The following is a 24,059-nucleotide window of genomic DNA, read 5'->3' on the forward strand; positions in this document are numbered from 1 at the left end:
TGTCAAAACACTGCTTGCTGTCCTGTGGAAATATATTCAATAAGAACCAATGCTTCACTGTTCAGTACTCAACAACAGAATTGGCAGTCTAAAGTCAAAGGATCCACACATTTAATTTTTGTCCAACAATTGTATTGAAACTTGTGGGTGCCAAAATTAGCTACACCCATATGTTTGTGTAATGAAGCAATTAAGTTTTTTCTGCTGAGATATCTGAATCAACACACTTTATTGATGGAAGGACTGTGCTAGAATTAAGTTGCATGGGGAGAAGGACAGCTGACACCTTGAGTGGAGTGCCTGAAATAAGGGGGAGATCCAAAGCAGTAGGACATTTATTCAGGGTAGGTGGGGGAAACCAGCAGCTTTTGGGGTCCTTATTTTGCAAGTTTCTGCCAAGCTGAAAATGTCCTGGAAATGAGAGAAAACTACATCCAACTTTTGAGTTCTGTGATTCATGAGTGGAAATAAAATTGTTTGTATTTAATAAAACAAGCCTTTAAGATGGTATGAACATTTTTATATACACTTGTACCTTGTGTACACACACTGAACACCATAATTTCAACATTGATCATGTAACTGGAACAAGCTGGTTAAAGGCCTGGCTGCATTCCAAAACCTGGTCCCTTGGGTGGTTCTAATAGTGAAGTTAAACCTTTAGCAGGCTCACAAGAAAAACGTCCATTCCTAGAAAGGACAAAAGATAAACTGAGTCAATATGTTCAAATACTATGCAGTAAGGTTAGTTTTAGTAAAACACACACCATTCTTCAGTGAAGTATATGCTTGCATAGAGTACTACCGACATTGGTACTACTATCACAGGGCTACGCCTCAATTTCAAATGTTTAAAATAAAATGCATTTTTCCTGAATATTTTGTAACATTGATTAGTACACCAACAATTTGCATTTATGGTTCCTTTAATTTGGCGAAAATCTCTCGGTATTTAACGGGAATTTTAAACAAAATTTGACAGCCAATGTGGAGATATTAGGTGGCTAAAAACCTGTCCATGAGGTGGGTTTTAAGAGAGCATCTTAATGAAGAGGTAGAGAAACAAAGGATTTAGAGAAGGGAATTACCTCAGAGATGGAATTAGTGGCAAGGGAGCAGCGAATGTAGCAAGAACCAAAGACTCTGGCTTTGACCGTCCCAGTATTTAATTGGGAGAAAATTTCTGTTCTTGTAGCACTGCTGTCTCACAGCACCAGGGACTGGGTGGAGTTTGCACTTTCACCCCGTGTCTGCGTGGGTTTCCTCTGGTTTCCTCCCACAGCCTAAAGATGTGCCCCTTAAGATTAGGTGGCTTTGTGGCAAGGGAGTGGGCCAGGATAGGATGCTCTTTCTGAGGGTCGGTGTAGACCCAATGGGCAGAATGGACTCCTGATCTGTAGGTATTCTATATTGGGCAAAGAGGAGAAGAATGAGGAGAGATGGTGGTGAGCAGTAGAGGCTGGATTACATATTTTTTAAGTTGAGTTATATAGGAGTCAAAGGGTATAAGAGGGTAGACAGGAAGGTATTTTTTACGGCCACAATTAGATTTGTGTGGGGGTTTGAATGGCTCTAGTTGCCTCCCACTAGTTTCCTCCCACAAGTTCCGCAAGACGTGCTGTTAGGTAATTTGGACATTCTGAATTCTCCCTCCATGTACTCGAACGGGGGCCGGAATGTGGTGACTAGGGGCTTTTCACAGTAACTTCATTGCAGTGTTAATATAAGCCTACTTGTGACAATATTTCTATCCTGCTCCAAATACATGTTTTGTATGTATTCCCTGTATTAGAATAACAGAGCTACAGGTGAACTTGTGGAGATTTCTGTACAGATTCATTAGCAGACCAACTTTAGCTTTAGTACCACCAAACAGCAGACTATTTGAAATTTACTACCTTTCCAACAAGCTTTCCTCTGGCTCTCTAAACGTCTATTTTGGGAATACAGCTAAGCAATGGCTTGCAGATGAATTCCAGGAATTAAGAGTTCTGGGCCTCAAAGATTTTACACTCCCCACCCTAAATTTGTTGAGAATTAAAACAGATTAAACGAATGCTATGTTTCTAGGTTTCCTAATGGTTAAAAAAACATTTTTTTAAAACAGCACAGTTTGCACAATTTTCACCACCCCGTGCATCATGTCTGCTTATTCAGCATTAACCATCTATAATCAGGAAATAGTGCAAACCATTTGCCATGGTGCAAATTATAAAGCATTGCATACAACTCGAGTATGCCAATCATTTTGCAGTTTAAGCAAATGTTTGCACTTTGATCAAGTTATTCTATGCCCGCAAGTAGGACTTCTATATTGAAATCAGTTGATTTTCCCATATGGAGGAGAAGTTTGAACAAGTCAAAATTACTTTTAAAAGCCCTCAGAACTCTTGCACTGCTGCATATCCTCTTGCTGAGCTTGACACCCTCCAAGTCAGTTTTAAAATTAATTACTGAAAATGTGTTTGAAAAATGACCGGAATACATGAACATGGTTGACAATGCTCCCTCCTGCTGAAATTAATTTTCAGTTACTCTTAATTTTGATAGCAGCAGTTCTGGTCTTCGCATGCAGCAAGTAGACAATTTGCGTTCATACAAATATGTCCATTATAAACGATAGGACTGACTCCCTTCAGGTCTGATCCTTGTTTTTCACATGACTGAATAAGGCAAAACTGATTTAACTGAAACTTTGGAACAAAGTGTGTGCTTCAAATAGTGAACAAAACTGACTTGTTAACATGTCGTCTGGTTTATTTACAGTACATGGAACCAAATTTATACAGGCCTACATTAGAATGGTTGAGACTGATTTACATAAATTTCTAAATATAAAATGTGACCCAGGTTGTCATTGGTTGATTTAAAGCTAGCAAGTAAAACAGCTGCTGGGACATTGTTCAGACACGCAGCTGCTTGTCTTAAATATTGAAATGCAACAGAGGTTGTTTAATGTAACTGCCCCATCCCATGTCTGTGACAGGAAAACAAGATGGAAATTAAAATGTCACTAGCTGCTGTGGGTTTTTAAAAAATTGAAACAATTTCAAAACTAATTAATAGATTTGTAATACAGGAGAAACACTTGCAGGATTTTATTAAATTTCATTACAACCATACTACTTTTTTCTCTCAATGCTACAAGGATTAAAAACATCCTTTTTAACAAGGTCAAATTCTCCTTCCCCTGCACTGCAGAGAAAGCACGTGAGAAGAATATAAGTAATAATCTCCTTCCTCAAAAACAGAGCATTGGTTGTCCAGACTGACATGAATATAATCTCATACACCCAAACCTAAATTACCATTTTTAGGGGAATAAAAGGGGAGAGGAGGGAATAGAGAGTGGAGAGAGAAGAATGCAGAAATTCTCTCATCGGGCTGGCTTATAGTTTTGCACTTCCCTTAAACGAATCTGTCTGCAGACCTGTTGCAGCCTAGTGGCTTTGCCATTCAGGCTTCAATTAAAATGCAACCCTGATCCATCTGATGCAATACATCTTCGGCAGGTGCACTTTCTTAGAACTACGCATCTAAAATTACTCCAGGATAGAATTCCCTACAGTGTAAAAGGTCTGCACCGAACCTAGGCCCTATTTTTGTAACCCCACCTAATCTACACATTTTTTCCTATAAATTTAGAGTACCCAATTATTTGTTTCCTAATTAAGGGGCAATTAAGCATAGCCAATCCACCTATCATGCAAATCTTTGGATTGTGGGTGTGAAACCCACACAGGCAAGGGGAGAATGTGCAAACTCCACACGGACAGTGACTGGGCTCGATTCCAACCCGGGTCCTCAGCGCCATAGGCAGCAGTGCTAACCACAGTGCTGTGACCTAACCCCAACATTTTTGACATCCGAAAATCCCTTCCAAAACACCCTCAACCTCGGACATGCCCCAAAACATGCACATGATTTTCCGGCCTCTGCACACCTATCCTCTACCCCCGGAAAGAACAGACTCATCATGTGGGCCCTTTCCACCATCTTAAATTGGACATGGCCTAGTCTTGCACACGACAATGACGCATTCACCCTCCACAGAGCTTCACTCCATACTCCAGCCCCCAATGCCCTCTCCAACAGCTCGCCATATATATCCGCAACTTTCCCCTCGATCTCAACCTTGGACAAAGCTTATCCTGTGGCACGGGGGGCAGCATCGGAACCAACAGCATCTCCTTTCTCATGAAGTTGCTAACCTGAACCCATTCCCCTTCGGCAACTGATATGTCCCCTCCAACTCCTTCCGGCCTGTAAACATTCCTCCCACAAACAAAAAAAATATTCTTTCCCCACTCACTTGCCACCACCCCCGGAACCTCGCATCCAACCATGGCGGAGCAAACCTTTGATTATCGCAAATCAGCGCACACAAAGGCATGCCTTCCGATCCAAAGTGCTGCCGACATTGGTTCCAAACCTTCGGTGCTGAACCACAAGACTCGTGGAGTAAGTGACCAGGGAGAATGGAAGGGTCATTAACAACAGTGCCCTCAGGCTGGTCCCCTTACAAGAGGCTGGTCCCCTTACAAGAGGCTGCCTCCATCCGCCCCCACCACCCATTTCCTAACCATTGCAATATTAGCTGCCCAGTAGTAGTTCGACAAGCTCCGCAACGCTATCCCCCCCCCCCCCCCCCCCCCCCCCCACACACACAAGAAAGTGCCAACACAAGGAGCCTTTCCTACCCACACAAACCTCAAGACCATCCCATTAAGCTTTCTAAAAAGGACTTGGGCACAAAAATCTGGAGGTTTTGAAACTTCGACAACACTGTCATCTTTACAGTCTGGCCCAACCCATCAATTACAATGGCAACACACCTCACCCTCTTCAAGTATGGCCTTATTCACTCCACCAGACATAGCAAGTTCAACTTATGCAGCTGGGCCCAACTCCGTGCCATCTGTATCCCAAGGTAACGAGAGTTCGCCCGTAACAACCGAAGCGGAAGTTCCCCCAATGTCCGCTCTTGTCCCATGCATTAATTGGGTGTATCTCGCTTTCCCCCATATTACGCTTATACTCCGAAAAGCGGCCAACATCCCCATGATCTTATCAAAGCTCCCGACCGGGTCCGAAATATTCAGCAGAAGATCATCCGCATACAAAGAAACTCGGTACTTGACTCACCCACCCAACCCCTCTCACTCCCTCCCGCAGAGATAGCAGTCACCCATGCCTTGTCCCCCCGGTCCAACCCAAAATAATCCGAACTGACCTTGTTCATCTGAATACTTGCTTTACGCGCCTATACAAGTGAACCCAACCCACAAACCTTTGCCCAAATCCGAACCGCCCCAACACCTCAAATGAATTTGCCCATTCGATCAAGTCGAACGCCTCCAAGTCCATTGCTACAACCACTTCCACTTTTCGGACCTCCGAGTGCATCATTATAACATTAAGCAACCTCTGTACGTGCGCCGACAACTGCAGCCCCTTCACAAACGCCGCCTGGTCCTCACTTATCACTCCGGCACACAATCCTCTACTTACGTTGCCAGCACCTTCACCAACAACTTGTATCTACATTGTATAGTGAGATTGGGCGGTACGATTCACACTGCTCTGGGTCCTTGTCCTTTAGAATGAGCAATACCGAAGCCTGAGACAGTGTGGCAGGGTAAGCTCCCCCCTCACCATCGGCATCCCCACTAGCAGGAGCCCCAGTTCCAACCTGAACTTGTTCTAGAACTCAAATGGGAACCCATCCGGACCCGGGGCCTTCCCCACCTGCATCAATCACACGCAATCCATTACCTTCCTCAGCCCGATTAGGGCCCCCAGCCTCTCCACCTTGCCTCCTCAACCCTCGGAAACTTCAACCCATCCAAAAACTACCTCATCACTTTGTCCCCCACCGGAGACTCCAAATTATACAATCTCCTGTAAAAAGCCTCAAAACCCCTGTTCATGCTCTTCAGCTCCGATACAACACCCCCCCCCCCCCCCCCAATGCCCCTATTGTCTTGCACCCTCCCAATTTCCCTTGCCATCTACCTGCCTCCTCAACCCAACTCCTGCTAGCTTTCTGCCCATACTCAAATACAGCCCCTCTGGCTCTACACAATTGTTTTAAACCCCTGCCTCTCAGAAAATCCAGATAATGCCAATTTGGGGTATACAGGCTAGCAGCATGGTTCAATTCCCGTAACAGCCTCCCCGAACAGGCGCCAGAATGTGGCGACTAGGGGCTTTTCACAGTAACTTCATTTGAAGCCTACTCGTGACAATAAGCGATTTTCATTTCATTTCATTCACTAGAACCACCAGCGTACCCTCCAGCTTCTCACTCACCATCACAAATCTACCCCCTCCCCATATGTCTCGAACATCTTCACCGCATACTGTGGCCTGCGTTCCTCAATTCCTTCAGACAGCCCCACATAGATACATAGAAGACAGGAGCAGGAGGAGGCCTTTCGGCCCTTCAAGCCTGCTCCTCCATTCATAGGATCATAGAATTTACATTGGGCCGAATGGCCTCCTTCTGCTATCGCGTCTGCACCGGCTCTTGGAAAGAGCACCGACTTCAGCCCACACCTCCACCCCATCCCAGTAACCCCACTTAACCCAAGGGCAATTAAGCGTGGCCAATCCACCTAACCTGCACATCTTTGGGCTGTGGGAGGAAACCGGAGCACCCGGAAGAAACCCACTCAGACATGGGGAGAACGTGCAGACTCCACACAGACAGTGACCCAAGCCAGAATTGAACCTGGGACCCTGGAGCTGTGAAGTGACTGCTAACCACTGTGCTACCATGCCGCATTCAATATATTCAATGATTTAGCATCAACTACTTCCTGCGGTAATGAATTCCACAGGCTCACCATTCTTTGGGTGAAGAAATGTCTCCTCATCTCTGTCCGAAATGGTTTACCCTGAATCCTCAGACTGTGACCCCTGGTTCTGGACACATCCATCATTGGTAACATCTTCCCTGCATCTACCCTGTTTAGTCCTGTTAGAATTTTATACGTCTCTGAGATCCCCTCTCATCCTTCTGCACTCCAGAACAATCCCAACCTAGTCAATCTCTCCTCATATGACAGTCCCGCCATCCCTGGAATCAGTCTGGTAAACCTACGCTGCACTCCCTCGAGAGCAAGAACATCCTTCCTCAGAGAAGGAGACCAAAACTGCACACAATACTCCAGGTGTGGCCTCACCAAGGCCAGCAACACATCCCTGCTTCTGTACCCAAAACATCGCGCAATGAAGGCCAACATACCATTAGCCTTCTTTACTGCCTGCTGAACCTGCATGCTTACCTTCAGCGACTGTTGCACAAGGACACTCAGGTCCTGCTGCACAATCCCCTCTCCCAATTTACAACCGATTAGGTAGTAATCTGCCATCCTGTTCTTGCTTCCAAAGTGAACAACCACACTTATCCAAATTATACTGCATCTGCCATTGATTTGCCCATTCATCCAACCTGATCAGATCATGCTGTAGGATCCCTGCATCCTCGTCACAATTCGCCCTCCCACCAAACTTGGTATCATCTGCAAAGTTTGAGATGTTATCATTAATATATATTGTCAATAGCTGGGATCCCAGCACCGATCCCTGTGGCATCCCACGTTACTGCCTGCCAATTTGAAAAGGACCCATTAATTCCTACTTTTTGTTTCCTCTCTACCAACCAGTTTTTTATCCACAATACATTTCCCCCAATCCCATGCACTTTAACTTTGCACAATAATCTCTTATGCGGGACTTTGTCAAACGCCTTCTGAAAGTCCAAATATCCCACAATCCGGGGATTCTAACTCCTGGAACGATTCTCCAGGTCCGCCACCTTCTCCCAGCACCTCTTGTGGCTCTCCTCCAGGAGCAACATCTCTGCCTCCAATGAGGCCCGCCAGTCCTCTTGCTCACCTGCCACCTCCTCCACCTCCCTGTACCTTCAGTCTCTGCTCCAGTATCTCGATAGCTGCTCTAAGTAGCCCCACCACCATTGCTAGGTCCTCGGAGTCTTCCTGCCTCTGCTGCTGGAACTTTGCATTCAGAAAATCCACCAGTTACTCAGTAGACCATTGGGTGAGTAATGCCACCCCAGATCCCTCACCATCTTTTCCTCTGTCGCACCTCGAATAACCTCTCGGCCAAGATGCTGCCTCTTGCTCATTACACTCCTCGTCTGTTAAGCCATAAACCGACCCCAGCGATGGAGCACGACTATTTCTCAGCTTTTATGTACCTCACACCAGCCATAACCCCTTAAATAGGACCAAGCAATTCCACCTCGAGCGAGAGCCACCAAATGTGCAATCACTCATTCCATGGCTGCCACCGGAAGTCGCCTTGAAAATGAATAAAACATATTGCATTTTACAGTATTCATGCATTCTATTTACCTTGGGCCAGGTTTGGGAATTTTGCCAGCTTTCAATTCATCAATTATTCCCTCCATATCTTTTGCCGTTAGATCTTCCTGTAATGTAATAACATTAATATCCATGAGAAATTATACAACGTCCTGTTTTTAATGTAAATATAGCACCTCCCCATATAGTTTAACAAGGTAGAGAAGGAACACCCACTATGGTAGCAAAGCTAAAAATCCCCCAAAAAATAAGGTTCAATTCCTGGTTCACTGAGCTAGCTGACCTCAGCCAGGGTTCCTGATCACTAGTAGAAAGTACAAGTGGGAAGATTAGGCAAGAAGAGGAGCTGCTGCTTTGTTTGCCAACTCTTACAGTATTGACAGTAAGGAGTGGCCCTTGGGGAAAGGGTAAGTGTTGACAAACTGTATAAATCTAATTCACTAATGTATAAAGCACATTTAGTTCATATAAAAAATTAGGTATATAAATTCCAAATTATAAATCAGTTAACAGTCACAACTAGACAAATTGAGCAAGATTTGTATTTAAAGCTGCACAATTAAAAATTAGTGCCAAGAGCTGGATAGAGAGCGTATTGTCTATTAAATGGCAACCATTTCAACTTCCTTCAATTATAAAATAATCATCTGCTGTGGACCAAATTTAGAAATTACCTTTATTGCCATTTAAGGTTGAATAGTAATTTGAAATTAGATTTAGTGTTGAAACCATTTCTAGTATAGACTACGGTAAAGATGTCTAGAGTGTTGTTAAAATTGTGCTATTGTAGCATATAACAGCATAAAACAATGACAATCCATTTCAAAGACTTACATAATAGTTGTCATTAATTTGCACCATTGGTGCATTGACGCAGGCACCCAGACACTCTACCTCTGAGAGAGTGAAAAGCTCATCAGGTGTAGTTTCTCCAATAGAGATACCTAAAGATGAAAAGAACTTAATTGAAAATACAGATTCACCTTTAGAAACTTGTCAGAACCAACCTGACTGGATTCAGTTGTTTCCAAGTATCTTTTTAAAAAATCCTTCAAATGGTTTTGATACCTTGCTTCCATTGCAATACAGTTTTAGAAAAGGCACTTTTTAAAAAGATACAACCATGATCAACAAGTAAAATTTATATTAGGCCTCTGTACCAGATTCAATATTTTAAAAGCAGCATGACAAATGTTTTACCGTAAAACAATATGTTGTCTTTAACATAGAACATTGCACAATTTACAGTGGGATTAAAGATACCAGAATCAAGAAAATTTATTTCAACAAGGAGTTATAGTTTATCTATTCAATAAACAAATGCATGTATAGTACCAACTGGAATTTGGGTTAATAGTTTCGATGGTGGAGGTCAAGGCTTAAATCAAATATATGTTCCCTGCTGCATTTCCTTTAGCTGCGCTGGTCCATTTGGCATAGTGAGGGGAGGAGAATTTTCTAAATATCAATTAAGAGCACCTTGAAGACAGAAAACACAATTCTTCTGGTACTTTCTTTACCAAAGGAAAATAAGGTTAGGATTCTACTATAAATTGAGAGAATGCAGTTATACGTTATGATATGCTAGAGATAGATAACCTGCAACAAAAACAGAAAATGCTTTGACAAAGAATCATCCAGTGTCAAAACAATACATTCCTTCTGTTTTTGTTTCAGATTCCAGCATCTGCAGTCATTTACTTTTATCATAGTTAGTTAACCTGCTTATCACTTTTGAGTGATGGTCACGAGTTGTGGTTAGCAGCTTGCATGAGGTACAATTCATACCCCGAAGGTATTCATACATTTGAGTCATCAAACAGGAAGATATTCTGCAATTTGATCTGCAGCAGCTTTGGGTTAGCGTTCAGCAAGGGTTTGAGTTAGGATGGGAAGAGAGCTAACATTTGGAATAGTAGCCTCAAAAAAACGATTGGGTTTTATAAAAAATACAAATCTACCTGCATGAGAGTCGTGATCAAATTTAAGTAAATTTATAAAATATAATTTAAGTAGGACTGTATTCTCTAGATCAGAGGTTATTGGGATCCAATCAAGTTTGAAAATATAAGCTGATTATTTTCACTGGCCCATGAAGGATTTGAATTAGTACAAAAAAAACAAAGGGGGTGCTACGGTAAATGTTAATATCAGACTTCTTAGATCGTTTCCACCAGTAGCCACTGAAGCAGAGTCGTAGCCACTGAAGCTGAATCAATCATGGTAACTAAAAAAGTAGATAAATAATAAAAGAATACGTTATCTCTATGTACTAGCAACTGATATTGACAGGCCATTACATGAATTCTCATTTTATGAAATGCACAATGAATAAGCACTCTGACAAGGCAAGACCCAGGTTGTACACATTAATGAACATCTATTTGGACAGAAGAATCTATAGCTTCCTACGTTGGAGTTATGAAAATAAATATGCAACTTGTTTCCTCTCAATATCAGTTCTAAGACAGAAGACTACTTCTCTAGCTTAACCTCTCAAGTTGTTTATTCAGGTTTTAAAATATAATCACATTATTTCTGCTGGTTATGAATGACAGGCCACTATTTCGCACAGACCACCCCAACCTCAGGGCACTGTTCTGGCAAGACAATCAGATCCTTGTTCAATGAGTTATAAATCAGAGGGTTACAAATTGGGGAATAATACCAGACTGTGGCTCACAACTGACCTAATTAATTATGTCAAACTGTCTACTCACTAATATTGAATGAAGCCAATCTATTGGTGGATGCTTGCCAATTATTGTGAACATTCTACCTAACTAGTTTTCGCTACTGAACACAACTTCAATAACTTTCATAAATAAGCAACATTGATCCAAACACGTGTTTAATTATCATTTAAGATTGCGGATTTACTACTAGCTTAAAAAAGCCCCACAATGCAGCCATTGGGTGTTACCACTTGTTGTATAGGACCATGATGCAGCCATTGGGTGTTAACCACTTGTTGTGTAAGAGAAGGGTTGAGAAATTACATCTAACCCACCCAAAAATCTATTTTATCACAGGATACTTGCCTTTTTATTTATAAATTTAGAGTACCCAATTAAGGAGCAATTTAGCGTGGCCAATCCACCTACCCTGCACATCTTTGGGTTGTGGCGGCGAAACCCAGGCAGGCATGGGGAGAATGTGCAAACTCCACATGGACAGTGACCCAGGATCGAACCCGGGTCTTCGACACCGTGCAGCAGCAGTGCTAACCACTCTGCCACCGTGCTGCCCCATCACAGGATACTTGTTAATCCTAACTTTCATCAGAAGCATTTTCAGAGTTTGAATCTGGCATCTGCTGAGTGCAAAACCAACTTTTACCTAAAAAGAAATGCTAGAGTTGAGAGAACTGAATAAACAATTTCTTGATTTCTTGTTAGCTTTGCTCGGTAGAAGCTTTCTAACCCAACTCAAAGCTTGTAGTTTCAAGCTCCACTCAGAACTTGTGTAGTGAAGGAATGCTGTGTTGTTAAACCAAGATCCTTGCTGCCTATTGAGCTGTATATATATCATATGGCATACTGTAGAAGTGCCTTATATTTAACCTGGAATCAAGAGTACCAAAACATAATAATTGGACTTTAATCGCACTGCTGTTGTGTGTAAAATGGTTGCTGTTTCTACCTACAAGACAACAACGATTACATATCAAAAGTATTTAATTGGTTGTGAAGGGTAGCAAGGATAATCCAGGGAACTACAGGCCGGTGAGCCTTACATCAGTGGTAGGGAAATTACTGGAGAGAATTCTTCGAGACATGATCTACTCCCATTTGGAAGCAAATGGACGTATTAGCGAGAGGCAGCACCGTTTTGTGAAGGGGAGGTCGTGTCTCCCTAACTTGATAAGAGCTTTTCAAAGAGGTCACACTGATGATTGATGCAGGTAGGGCAGTGAATATTGCCTATATGGACTTCAGTAAGGCCTTTGACAAAGTCCCTCATGGCAGACTGGTACAAAATGTGAAATCACATGGGATCAGGGGTGAGCTGGCAAGATGGATACAGAACTGGCTAGGTCATAGAAGGCAGAGAGTAGCAATGGAAGGGTGCTTTTCTGATTGGAGGGCTGTGACTTGTGGTGTTCCGCAGGGATCAGTGCTGGGACCCTTGCTATTTGTAGTATATATAAATGATTTGGAGAAAAATTTAACTGGTCTGATTAGTAAGTTTGCAGACGACACAAAGGTTGGTGGAATTGCAGACAGTAATGAGGACTGTTAGAGGATACAGCAGGATTTAGATCGTTTGGAGACTTGGGCGGAGAGATGGCAAATGGAGTTTAATCCGGACAAATGTGAGGTAATGCATTTTAGAAGGTCTAATACAGGTAGAGAATAAACAGTGAATGGTAGAACCCTCAAGAGTATTGACAGTCAGAGAGATCTCGGTATACAGGTCCACAGGTCACTGAAAGGGACAACACAGGTGAAGAAGGTAGTCAAGAAGGCATACGGCATGCTTGCCTTCATTGGCCGGGGCATCGAGTATAAGAATTGGCAAGTCATGTTGCAGCTGTATAGAACCTTAGTTAGGCCACACTTGGTCAATTCTGGCCGCCACACTACCAGAAGGATGTGGAGGCTTTAGAGAGGGTGCAGAAGAGATTTACCAAGATGTTGCCTGGTATGGAGGGCATTAGCTATGAGGAGCGGTTGAATAAACTCTGTTTGTTCTCACTGGAACGACGGAGGTTGAGGGGCGACCTGATAAGAGGTCTGCAAAATTATGAGGGGCATAGACAGAGTGGGCATAGGTTTAAGGTGCGAGGGGCAGGGTATAGAGGAGATGTACGAGGCAAGTTTTTTTTACACAGAGGGTGATGGGTGCCTGGAACGCGCTGCCGGAGGAGGTGGTGGATGCAGGGCGATAGTGACATTTAAGGGGCATCTTGACAAATACATGAATAGGATGGGAATAGAGGGATATGGACCCAGGAAGTGTAGAATATTTTAGTTTAAATGGGCAGCATGGTCGGCACAGGCTTGGAGGGCCGAAGGGCCTGTTCCTGTGCTGTACTTTTCTTTGTTCTTTGCTTTGTGATGTTCTGGATAGATGAAACGGTACTGCAAATAAATAACTTTGAAAACGTATAGGAGCATTAAATGGTGGAATATTTTGTTTCAAATGTCCCTAACCATAATTTTGACACCGAGCATACTTACAAATACTTTCAATAAATGCAGAGTACTAATCACTTATATTTTCTCTTCAGTAAACTAAGCCATAATCACAAAATCAATACTAGAATATTTTTGTACACTAACGTTAGCTTTCACAGTATTTAATTTTTTTTTTTTAATTCAGGATTTTCCAGCAATATTGATACTTTAACAAAAAGATTTTCCCATTTCAGTGAGCGACTATGGAGTATCCAGATTTTCTGCTTACCAAGCTTTTTCGTGATACATGCTACAATGCTGTCAGAGTCACGGAGCATGCACGGTGTGGTTGTGCAGATCTGCATGTGGAACTTTCCCACTGGCTTGCGGTTAAACATGGTGTAAAATGTTGCTACTTCATATACCCTCATAGCAGGCATATTCAGAAGCTCACCAACCTTTTAAAGAAAAAGACATTATAGAAAGTGATTTGAAGATTTAGCTTCCTAGAATAGATGCTAATGAAACAAACTGCAACTTTCCATCAATTCAGCCCAGCATTTTCAAATAACTATATTTGAATGAATGAAATTTATGCAATTGATGAGATATCCAGTACATGTCAACATTAAGATAACATTATCCCATCTTCATACAGCACAAGTGAAAACCCAAAGAAAAGCTACATTTCTTGAAACTATGGAAAGACACAATGAAGTCTTCTGTTTAAAAACGATCTTCAACTAACTGAATACGTTATGACTCAGGAGGATCTTTACACAGGAAAAACTAACCTCTTACATTTGTGTAGCTGGACCATTATTGTGTAACGGCTCTCCATAACATCCTTGTTTTTGTATTCTGTATCTAGGTCATTAACTTAAAAGCAGTGAGCCTAGTACTGATCCATGGAGAGCTACACATCTTTCTCCAGACCAAAAAACAACATTTACCACTACTTTCCTGCCTCGGGCCAATTTTGTATTTCTGCACAATAGGCTGGTTCGTAGGATGAAGGGGTTGTCTTATGAGAAAAAGGTTGAGCAGGTTGCGCCTTTTGTCATTTGGAATTTAGAAGAATGAGAGGTAATCTGATTGAAACAGATAAGAGTCTGAGGGTAAACTCTGTTTCTGTCTCCACAGATACTGCCAGACTTGTCGAGTTTATCCACCATTTCATTTTTATTTCAGATTCTGAGGGAACTTGACAGGGTAGATATGGAGAGGATGTTTCCTCTTGTGGTAAATTTGGAACTAGGAGGCACAGTTTAAAAATAAGGAGTCTCACACTTAAGACGGATGACGAGGAATTTTTTTCTGAGGGTTGTTCATCTTTGAAATTTTCTTTCACACAAAGCAGAAGAGGCTTGGTCATTGAATATGCTCAGATTTTTTATTTACAAGGGGGAAGGTAGGATTATGACCTGGCATGAACTGCCTGAGATTGGTGGAAGCAAATACAATATTGACACTCAGAAGAGAATTGAATATATTCCTAAAGGAAATATTTAAGAATATGGGGAAAGAGCATGGTCGTGGGACTAATTTGGCTAGTTCTTCCAAACAGCCAACACAGCTACAATGAACTAAATGACCATCTTCTATGTGCTATGATTTTATTATATTTTCTCTTGTATTTCAATGGGGAGAGGGTGTACTGGTAAACTAGGACAATGGTGCACATAACTGTACCAAATCTGGATGAGATAAGCCAAATTGAATAGTTGTTCCTTTCCTGTGTATCTTTTATGGGATAAATCGACAATATAATGTGCAAAACATTATATTATCACAGACCAGAAACTGCATCAATATCCTAGTTTGACCATATCTGAGAATCTGTTAAGAGTTGGGGAAAATTAAGATTTTAAAAATGAAACTGGGATCAGATAAAATAAAACGGGAACCGATAAGGTCAGGTTTTGATATGTGGATTAATTTTTTAAATAATCTTTATTGGCACAAGTAGGCTTACATTAACGCTGTAATGAAGTTACTGCGAAAAGCCCCTAGTCGCCACATTCCGGCACCTGTTCCTGTACACAGAGGGAGAATTCTGAATGTCCAATTCACCTAACAGCATGTTTTTCGGGACTTGTGGGAGGATGAGCAGCACGGTAGCATAGTGGCTAGCACAAATGCTTCACAGCTCCAGGTTCGATCCCCGGCTTGGGTCACTGTCTCTGTGGAGTCTGCACGTTCTCCCCGTGTGTGCGTGGGTTTCCTCCGGGTGCTCCGGTTTCCTCCCACAGTCCAAAGATGTGCAGGTTAGGTGGATTGGCCATGCTAAATTGCCCTTAGTGTTAGGTGGGGTTACTAGGTTATGGGGATAGGGTGGAGGTAGGGTGCTCTTTCGAAGAGCCAGTGCAGACTCGATGGGCCGAATGGCCTCCTTCTGCACTGTAAATTCTATGGAAAAAAAGGGGAAAAAACCCAGACAGACTCCACACAGTGACCCAAGCTGGGAATCGGGCCTGGGACCCTGGTGTTGTGAAGCAACAGTGCTAACCACTGTGCTACCGTGCTGCCATATTAGCACATCAGTGAGAAAGTGTTTAACTATGTGAAATGGGGAAAACAATGGCGTATAGAAGAGATTTAAGGGAATGGGCATTTATAAGCTTAAAAAGTCAGGTCCACACGTTGGATAACATCAAAGAGAAAGAATGATATATCCATAGCACAATAACTGAAGAAAGGGACACAGAGACATCTACCACCATAGCCACACCCAGCTGCAGAGATAGTCTTCTCTGAAAACAAGTTATTCCTAAAAGGGCAGCTGGTTAAAATCCTAAACTCAAACCGAGAAGATTGCACCGTCGCTGAAACTGATCTTCCCAAGTGTGGTAATTATCTGCTGGATTTAGCTCAGAGTTATGTAATATTGGATGTTGTTTAAGAAGGGGGGGGGGGGGGGGGGTGATGACTTCCAGTGGCGGCCATGGAGGAGTAGGTCGGACATTTGATAGCTTCCGCCTGTGACGGACCTTTGGGCCATTCCCCCCCCCCGTTTTTTTCTGGATTTTATGGGATAAATCGGTGAAGAGTGAGACAGTGAGGAGAAATCCCCCTCTGGTGTAAAGGGATTTGGACCGGAAGTGGCCCTGCGAGCAGAGCCGGTAACGCGGGAAAGCATGGCGGAGAGCAAGGGCCGAGGGGAGACGGCACAGTGATCGACGGAGCAGCTGGTGAAGTTTTTCGAAGATTGCTTCGCCAAGCTGAAGAAGGACACACTGGACCCGATTTAAGGCTTCGATTGATCAAGTGGTGCAGAATCAAGAGACCCACGGAAGAGCGATCCAGGTGGAGAAAAGATGTCCGAGCACGAGGACCATGCTGGAGACCAAGGTGGAGATGATGAACGACCGCCAGAAAAGAATGCAGGAGAAGGTGAAGGACCTGGAGAACGGGTCCAGGAGGCAGAATCTTGGAATTGTCCGACTCCCTGAAGGCAGTGATGGATCGAATGCGAGGGCTTATGTGACGGACATGTTGGAGAAGTTGATAGGGGCTGAGGCGTTCCCTCGGCCCCTGGAAGTGGGTAGAGTGCACAGAGCCCTCGCGAGGACGCCCCGAGCGATCTTGATCAACAAAGGAGTGGCATTCACGGCAGTGAGAATCGTGTCAGGCGGGGGTAGGTAAATAATGGTGAGTGGGAAGCTGGAGGGGGTGCGGGTGGTACTCGTGAACGTATATGCTCCGAATTGGGACGATGTGGAATTTATGAAGCGGGTGTTAGGTAAGATCCCAGAAGTAGAGTCACGTAACCTGATCATGGGGGGAGATTTTAACACAGTCATTGATCTGAATTGGACTGGTCAAAATCCATGACAGGGAGGAGGAATTGAAGGAGTTTATGGATCAGACGGGGGAGTAGACCCATGGAGATTTGCACGGCCATGGACGAAGGAGTTTTCTTTTTTCTCATGTCCACAAGGTATACTCATGCATCAACGTTTTTGTTCTGAGCAGGGCGCTAATACCGGGGGTGGTGGATACTGAGTACTTGGCAATCGCAGTGTCGGATCATGCCCCACATTGGGTGGATCTACAGGTTAGTGTGGAGATAGGGTAACGCCTGCCGTGGATATTGGAAGTGAGGTTGCTAGCGGACGAAGCGATCTGTGGGTGGGGTAACAAGTCCACCAGAACTACCTGGAAACAAATGACACGGGGGAGGTCTCTGCAGCAACGGTTTGGGAAGCTATGAAGGCAGTGGTCAGAGGGGAATTAATCTCGAAACGGGCCCACAGAGAAAAGGTGGAATGGACTGAGAGGGATAGGTTAGTGGAGGAGATATTCCAGGCAGACAGGAGATACTCGGAGGCCCCGGACGTGGGCCTACTGAGGGAGCGGAGGAGGTTACAGGCAAGTTTGGGTTGTTGACCGCAGGGAAAGCAGTGGAACAGTTGAGGAAGGCAAGGGGGGACGATTTATGGGTACGGGGAAAAGGCAAGCAGAATGTTAGCGCACCAGCTCAGGAAAAGGGAGGCAACCGGGGAGATAGGGAAAGAAAAGAGTAGAGGCGGGGAATGCTGTCCTGGACCCAGTGGAGGTGAATGACGTGTTTAAGGACTTTTATAGTAAATTATGAGTCGGAACCCCCGGCTGGGGTGGAGGGGATGAGCCAGTTTTTGGATCTGTTGACGTTTCCAAGGGTAGATGAGGATCTGGTGGAGGGGCTGGGAGCCCCAATTGAGATTGAGGAAATAATCACGGAGCTGGTGGGTATGCAGTTGGGCAAGGCCCCGGGGCCTGACGGCTACCCGGTGGAATTCTATAAGAGGTTTTCAGAGATATTGAGCCCACTGCTGGTGAGGACATTTAATGAAGCAAGAGAGAAGGGAGTCCTCCCCCCAACAATGTCGCAGGCCTCGATTTCATTGATCCCGAAACGGGAGAAGGATCCGGAGCAATGCGGGTCATACAGGCCAATTTGTCTCCTGAATGTGGACATCAAACTGCTGGCTAAGATACTGGCCACAAATGAAAATGAAATGAAAATCACTTGTCACGAGTAGGCTTCAATGAAGTTACTGTGAAAGCCCCTAGTCGCCACATTCCGGCGCCTGTCCGGGGGGGCTGGTACGGGAATCGAACCGTGCTGCTGGCCTGCTTTTTTAAAAGCCAGCGATTTAGCTGAGTGAGCTAAACAAGGATAGAGGACTGTGTCCCAGGGGGATAGGATTTGTAAAGGGCAGGCAACTCACGGTCAATGTTTGAAGGCTTTTGAATGTTATTATGATACTCTCAGAAGGAGAGGAGGTAGCGATGGATGCGGAGATGGGTTTTGATCGGGTGAAGTGGAATTACCTGTGGGGGGTGCTAGGAAGGTTTGGATTTGGTGAGGGCTTTATTGGCCATGGCGTTAAGAGCCTCTAGGAACTGAAAGGTCTGGTTCGGGGGGGGGGGGGGGGGGGGGGGGGGGGGGGAGACTCTTTACCCGGATCACCTGCTCTTGTACATTGCAGACCCGTTGGAGGGGATGGGGGAAGTAATGTGAATCCTGGGGCAATTTGGCAATTTTTCAGGGTATAAATTGAGAAAAGCAAGACGTTCGCGATCCAGGCAAGAGGACAGCAGAAGAGACTGGGAGAGCTGCCGCTTAGAATGGTCGGAAAAAGCTTTCGGTATCTGGGAATCCAGGTGGCCCGGGAATGGGAGGCACTGCACAAGTTAAACTTATCCCGGCTAGTAGATCAAATGGAAGGGGACTTTAAGAGATGGCACATGCTCCCGCTATCACTGGCGGGGAGGATACAGACCATGAAAATGACGGTTCTCCCCAGATTTCTGTTCGTCTTTAAGTGCCACCCCGTCTTCATCCCAAGGGCCTTTTTCAAGCGGGTGAATAAGGTTATTTTGGGCTTTGTGTAAAACCCCGCGAGGGAAGAAAGTGTTGCTGGAGCACAGTTTGGGTGGGGGGGGGGGGGGGGGGGGGGGGTGGCGCTGCCGAACTTCTGCAATTACTACTGGGCGGCTAATATAGCCATGATTAGGAAGTGGGTAGTGGGGGAGGGGTCGGTGTGGGAGCGGATGGAGGCAGCGTCATGCAAAGACACAGGTTTGGGAGCACTGATAAACAGCATCTCTTTCGTTCTCACCGGCCTGATACTCCACAAGCCCGGTGGTTGTGGCGGCTCTGAGAATCTGGGGGCAGCGGAGGAGGTATAAGAGGAGGGAGCACCGATTTGGACCCCGATTTGTAATAACTATCGGTTTCTACTGAGTAGGCTGGACAGTAGGTTCTGGAGATGGCAACGGGCAGGAATTAGAAGGATGGGGGATCTATTTATAGACGGGACCTTCCCCAGCTTGAAAGCACTGGAGAATAAATTTGAATTGCCAGCAGGGAATGGGTTTAGGTATCTGCAGGTGCGAGGTGCGCGGGAAGTCCAGCAAATCATGTCCACGTGTTTTGGGCATGCCCGAAGCTTAGAGTGTTTTGGCAGGGTTTTGTTAAGGCAACGTCCACGGTACTAAAAACACGGGTGGTGCCGAGTCCAGAGGTAGCGATCTTTGGAGTGTCGGAAGAGCAGGGAGTTCAGGGGGTGATAGAGCCTGATGTCTTGGCCTTTGCCTCCCTGGTAGCCTGGAGACGGATCTTGTTAATGTGGAGGGACTTGAAGCCCCCCGAGTGTAGAGACCTGGGTTAGTGACATGGCTGGGTTTCTCAGTCTCGAGAAAATAAAGTTTGCCTTAAGAGGGTCAGTGTTTGGGTTCACCCAGAGGTGGCAGCCGTTCGCCGACTTTCTCGGGGAAAATTAAAATGTCAGCTGATGCAGTATTCCGAGGGCAGATTGTTGTTTTATCTTTGGCGCGTGTGAAGATTGGGATGGGGTGGAAATGTTTAATATACCATGTTTATGTCATTATTATAAAAATGTTCAAATACCTTAATAAAAATATTCTTTAAAAAAAGCGGGGATCTCAGAGTTCAGGAAATGTAGGTGATTGGGAACAAAGGGGTAACCTCATGTAATACTGTGTGTACAGCCATCAGTAGCTAAGTGTACTGTTGTAGTGTATTATAGTCCTTGTGTTTTTATTTTACGTTAATATTGAGGTGGCACAGTGGTCAGCACTGCTGCCTTACAGCGCCAAGGACCCGGGTTCAATTCCGACTTGGGTCACTATGAAGTTTGTATATTCTCCCCTTATCTGCTTGGGTCTCACCGCACAACCCAAAAATGTGCTTGGTAAGTGAATTGGCCACGCTAAATTGCCCATTAATTGGAAATAAAAATAATTGAGTACTCTACAAAAAATTTTTAAGTGAATAAATATTCTTTATTAATTGATAACAAAATGACTGGACTATTCCTCTCTCCCTGGTTTGCACATCTTTTCTCACAGTATACCAAATTCAAATTATACACCAATAAGGACGAGTGTTCCATGTTTTATACACATGGCTGTATACACATCAGCGAGGTTCATAACAGAATCAAATTCATGTTTATTTTTTTTTACTTTAGAGTACCCAATTCTTTTTTTTCCAATTAAGGAGCAATTTAGCATGGCCAATCTACCCTGCACACCTTTGTATTGTAGGGGTGAGACCAACGCAGACACAGAGAGAATGTGTAAACTCCACACGGATAGTGACCCGGGGCCGGGATCAAACACAGGTCCTCGGACCATGAGGCAGCAGCGCTAACGCTGTGCCGCCTCTAATTCATATTTAGCAACAAAAAAGGAAAATTGATTTTACATGAATATTGAACTTAAAATCTGAAAATATGCCTGACATTTTTACTATTGGTTGCCAGTCACAATCACATGTTGCTTATTTCAGGGAATGTTTTTGTCCCCAGTGTCTCCGACGGTTAATATCAAACGTGTAGCTCAAAATAACATGGATGCAGTCTAGTGAGCTGAAAAGCATCAGAGCAAAATTGCATTTAAGTGGAACAGACCACCAACAAAAGCATGCCTGATTAGATCTGAACTGCTGTAACACACAGCAGATGGCTGACAACACACTGCTTTATTTATACAGTATTCCTGAAATCAAGATTGTTTCTCAGTAACTCCACAAGACCATCAGATCAATCTCTGTAGTAAGTCACCATTTTGAAGGTGCCACCCTTTATCAAAGGAATATTATGTAGTATTTTTGAAGTAGGTGAAGGAAACCGACTGCATTATTGAAAAAAACGATAAAAACACCAAGATGCAAAAACACATAGCAGATGGTCAGAATTGCAAAGTTGAGTCATTCATATGGCAATATGGTGAGTTTGGCTCCCTCTCAATAATGCTGAAAACACCATCTGATCAATCAAGGTACAGCACTGGACAATTTAAAGGCCTCCCAAAGTGATTACGTTTTGGTGGGTCATTGGTTTGTGAGTCATATTAAAATGAACAAACAAAATTACCTACAGATTTTTTCCCCCTCTTTTCACATACATAAACTGTATATAAAATCATAATTTTGCCTTTTAAAATTGTGACTAGGGAATTTTAAAAATTGTGGACCATGAAACATTTTCTTTCCATCCAGCAAATTGAGTTTAATTTTCAGGACAGCCATACAACCAAATGTATGGGGCATACAGAACCATTAATTTCAGGATGTGGGTGATCCTGGCATAATATATATTGCTCTTTCTTAATTGCTCTTGAACTGCTCCAAACCCTATAGTGCTGATGCTCACAAAAGGCATACAGTAAAGGATTTCCAAAACTTTGACCCAACAGTAGTGAAAGAACAGTTATGTATAGAATTTACAGTGCAGAAGGAGGCCATTCGGCCCATCGTGTCTGCACCGGCTCTTGGAAACAGCACCCTACCCAAGCCCACGCCTCCACCCTATCCCCATAACCCAGTAACTCCACCCAACACTAAGGGCAATTTTGGACACGAAGAGCAATTTAGCCAATCCACCTAACCAGCACAACTTTGGACTGTGGGAGGAAACCGGAGCACCCGGAGAAAACCCCGTAGACACGGGGAGAATGTGCAGACTCCGTACAGACAGTGACCCAAGCTGGGAATCAAACCTGGGACCCTGGAGCTGTGAAGCAATTGTGCTATCCACAATGCTACCGTGATGCCCATAAATATATATCCAGGTCAGGAGGATCAGAATGGGGGTATCTTACCAGATTTGCCACCAAAGCTCCAATGATGACTCTGCAGAATGCAAAGTACAGAAAGAAAGCAAGACCCTTGTATGCAGATTAGGAAGTTGGAAAAAAAACTGCTAAGGAGTTATCCACATGGCACCCTTGTAAAGCTCCTGCAGACTCACGTTGGGAAACATCTGCTTACACGGAGTGTGACACAAGTTTTTTTTTAAATAGGATTTTAAAAATCTCTTTAAGCATGTAAAACTTTCGATTATGGTTATTACTTACCTTATTCATGGCAGAGATAGGTAGCCAACCATGTTGTCTCTGAGCCAGATCTAGCACTGGGATTACAGCAGCTGATTTATGCCCTTCTGGATAACTACTGAGAATAACATCTATCCGCTGAAAAAATAAATATAAAAAAGAAAATTACATTCAAAGTGTGATGTTAATCATGTACTGGCAAATCTTTTATGATTTTAGTCAACGAACCAGTTTGGAAGCAGATAGAACATAGGCACACTATTGACTTCCCAAATGTTGCTGTATTATTAGAGGGTGAGCGGGTAGAGGCACTTACATTTCTTGACCTCAGTGTCCCAAAGCATTTCTGAGCCAATATAAAAACAGAATAAGTGGAAGGGGGAAAAGTAATGTTTTGCACTAACAGCATGAACACACCAAATCTATAGCACAAAATGTAACACCGTATTAATTAATACCACCCAAAGTTTAACAACGTAGATTGGGTATGTTTGAACATTTATGATACATTTTATTCCATTCCAAGTTTCACAGCCAATTAATTACTTTTGAAGAGCAGTTAGTTGTTAAGTTAACCTAGATATATGAAGATTCTCCTACTTTCCAAATGAGTCGACACATTCTCCCGATCACACTGGCTCCCCCAGACAGCAGGTCATTTGGCTAACCCGCATTAACTGTTATCAGCAGTGCTCAGATCGAGCACTATCAACCTAAAAGTGTGAAGACCAGGAGATCAGAAACCTAAGCAAGAAGGGGTTGTAGGCAGCACCAAAGAATCCATGATGAGCAAGGGCATGGCACCCAGTTTGTAGCATGGGAGCAGACCTCCAAAAATTGTTAGAATTTTATCCACAAAATGACTTTACATAAGAGCCATACACCCAATTTTAATCCTAGTGATTTAAATGTCCAATCTTGCATGAGTCGTAATTGGCCATAATTAGGACAGGAGTGAGAACGTAACAGTCTTGGCTCATTTTACTGCAGCTGGAAACTCCGCAGAAATGATACAATGTGAAGACATGGGTTAGGATGCAGAATAATGGCTGCAAACGCACACACAGAATTTCCAGCTTCAGTATTCTGTATGGAGAATCACCAAAGGCTGCAAACATGGAATAGCACTCTTAATGCAAAACAGTCAACTTTACACAAGATAAATAGGCCAAGTTCGACTGAAGGCTGATAGCTTTTAAGGGTTTGGTTTTGGGTTTCAGCTTCACAATAGGAATTTCCC

General features: G+C 43.7%; 1 protein-coding gene across 1 annotated transcript in view; it reads right to left on the bottom strand.

Moving 5' to 3' along the window:
* Positions 1–498: 498 nt before the first annotated feature.
* The window catches only part of ndufv2 (NADH:ubiquinone oxidoreductase core subunit V2), a 43,593-nt gene continuing 20,032 nt past the window's right edge, over positions 499–24,059 (bottom strand). The window contains exons 4-8 of the mRNA XM_038808703.1: positions 22,841–22,957; positions 13,761–13,929; positions 9,186–9,295; positions 8,382–8,458; positions 499–690 (exon numbers count right to left, since the gene is read on the bottom strand). Coding sequence (XP_038664631.1) covers positions 597–690; positions 8,382–8,458; positions 9,186–9,295; positions 13,761–13,929; positions 22,841–22,957 — 567 coding nt within the window. The 3' untranslated portion in view covers positions 499–596. The remainder of the gene's footprint in view (positions 691–8,381; positions 8,459–9,185; positions 9,296–13,760; positions 13,930–22,840; positions 22,958–24,059) is intronic.

Source organism: Scyliorhinus canicula, chromosome 10 (assembly GCF_902713615.1).
Source record: "Scyliorhinus canicula chromosome 10, sScyCan1.1, whole genome shotgun sequence".
NCBI lineage: Eukaryota > Metazoa > Chordata > Chondrichthyes > Carcharhiniformes > Scyliorhinidae > Scyliorhinus > Scyliorhinus canicula.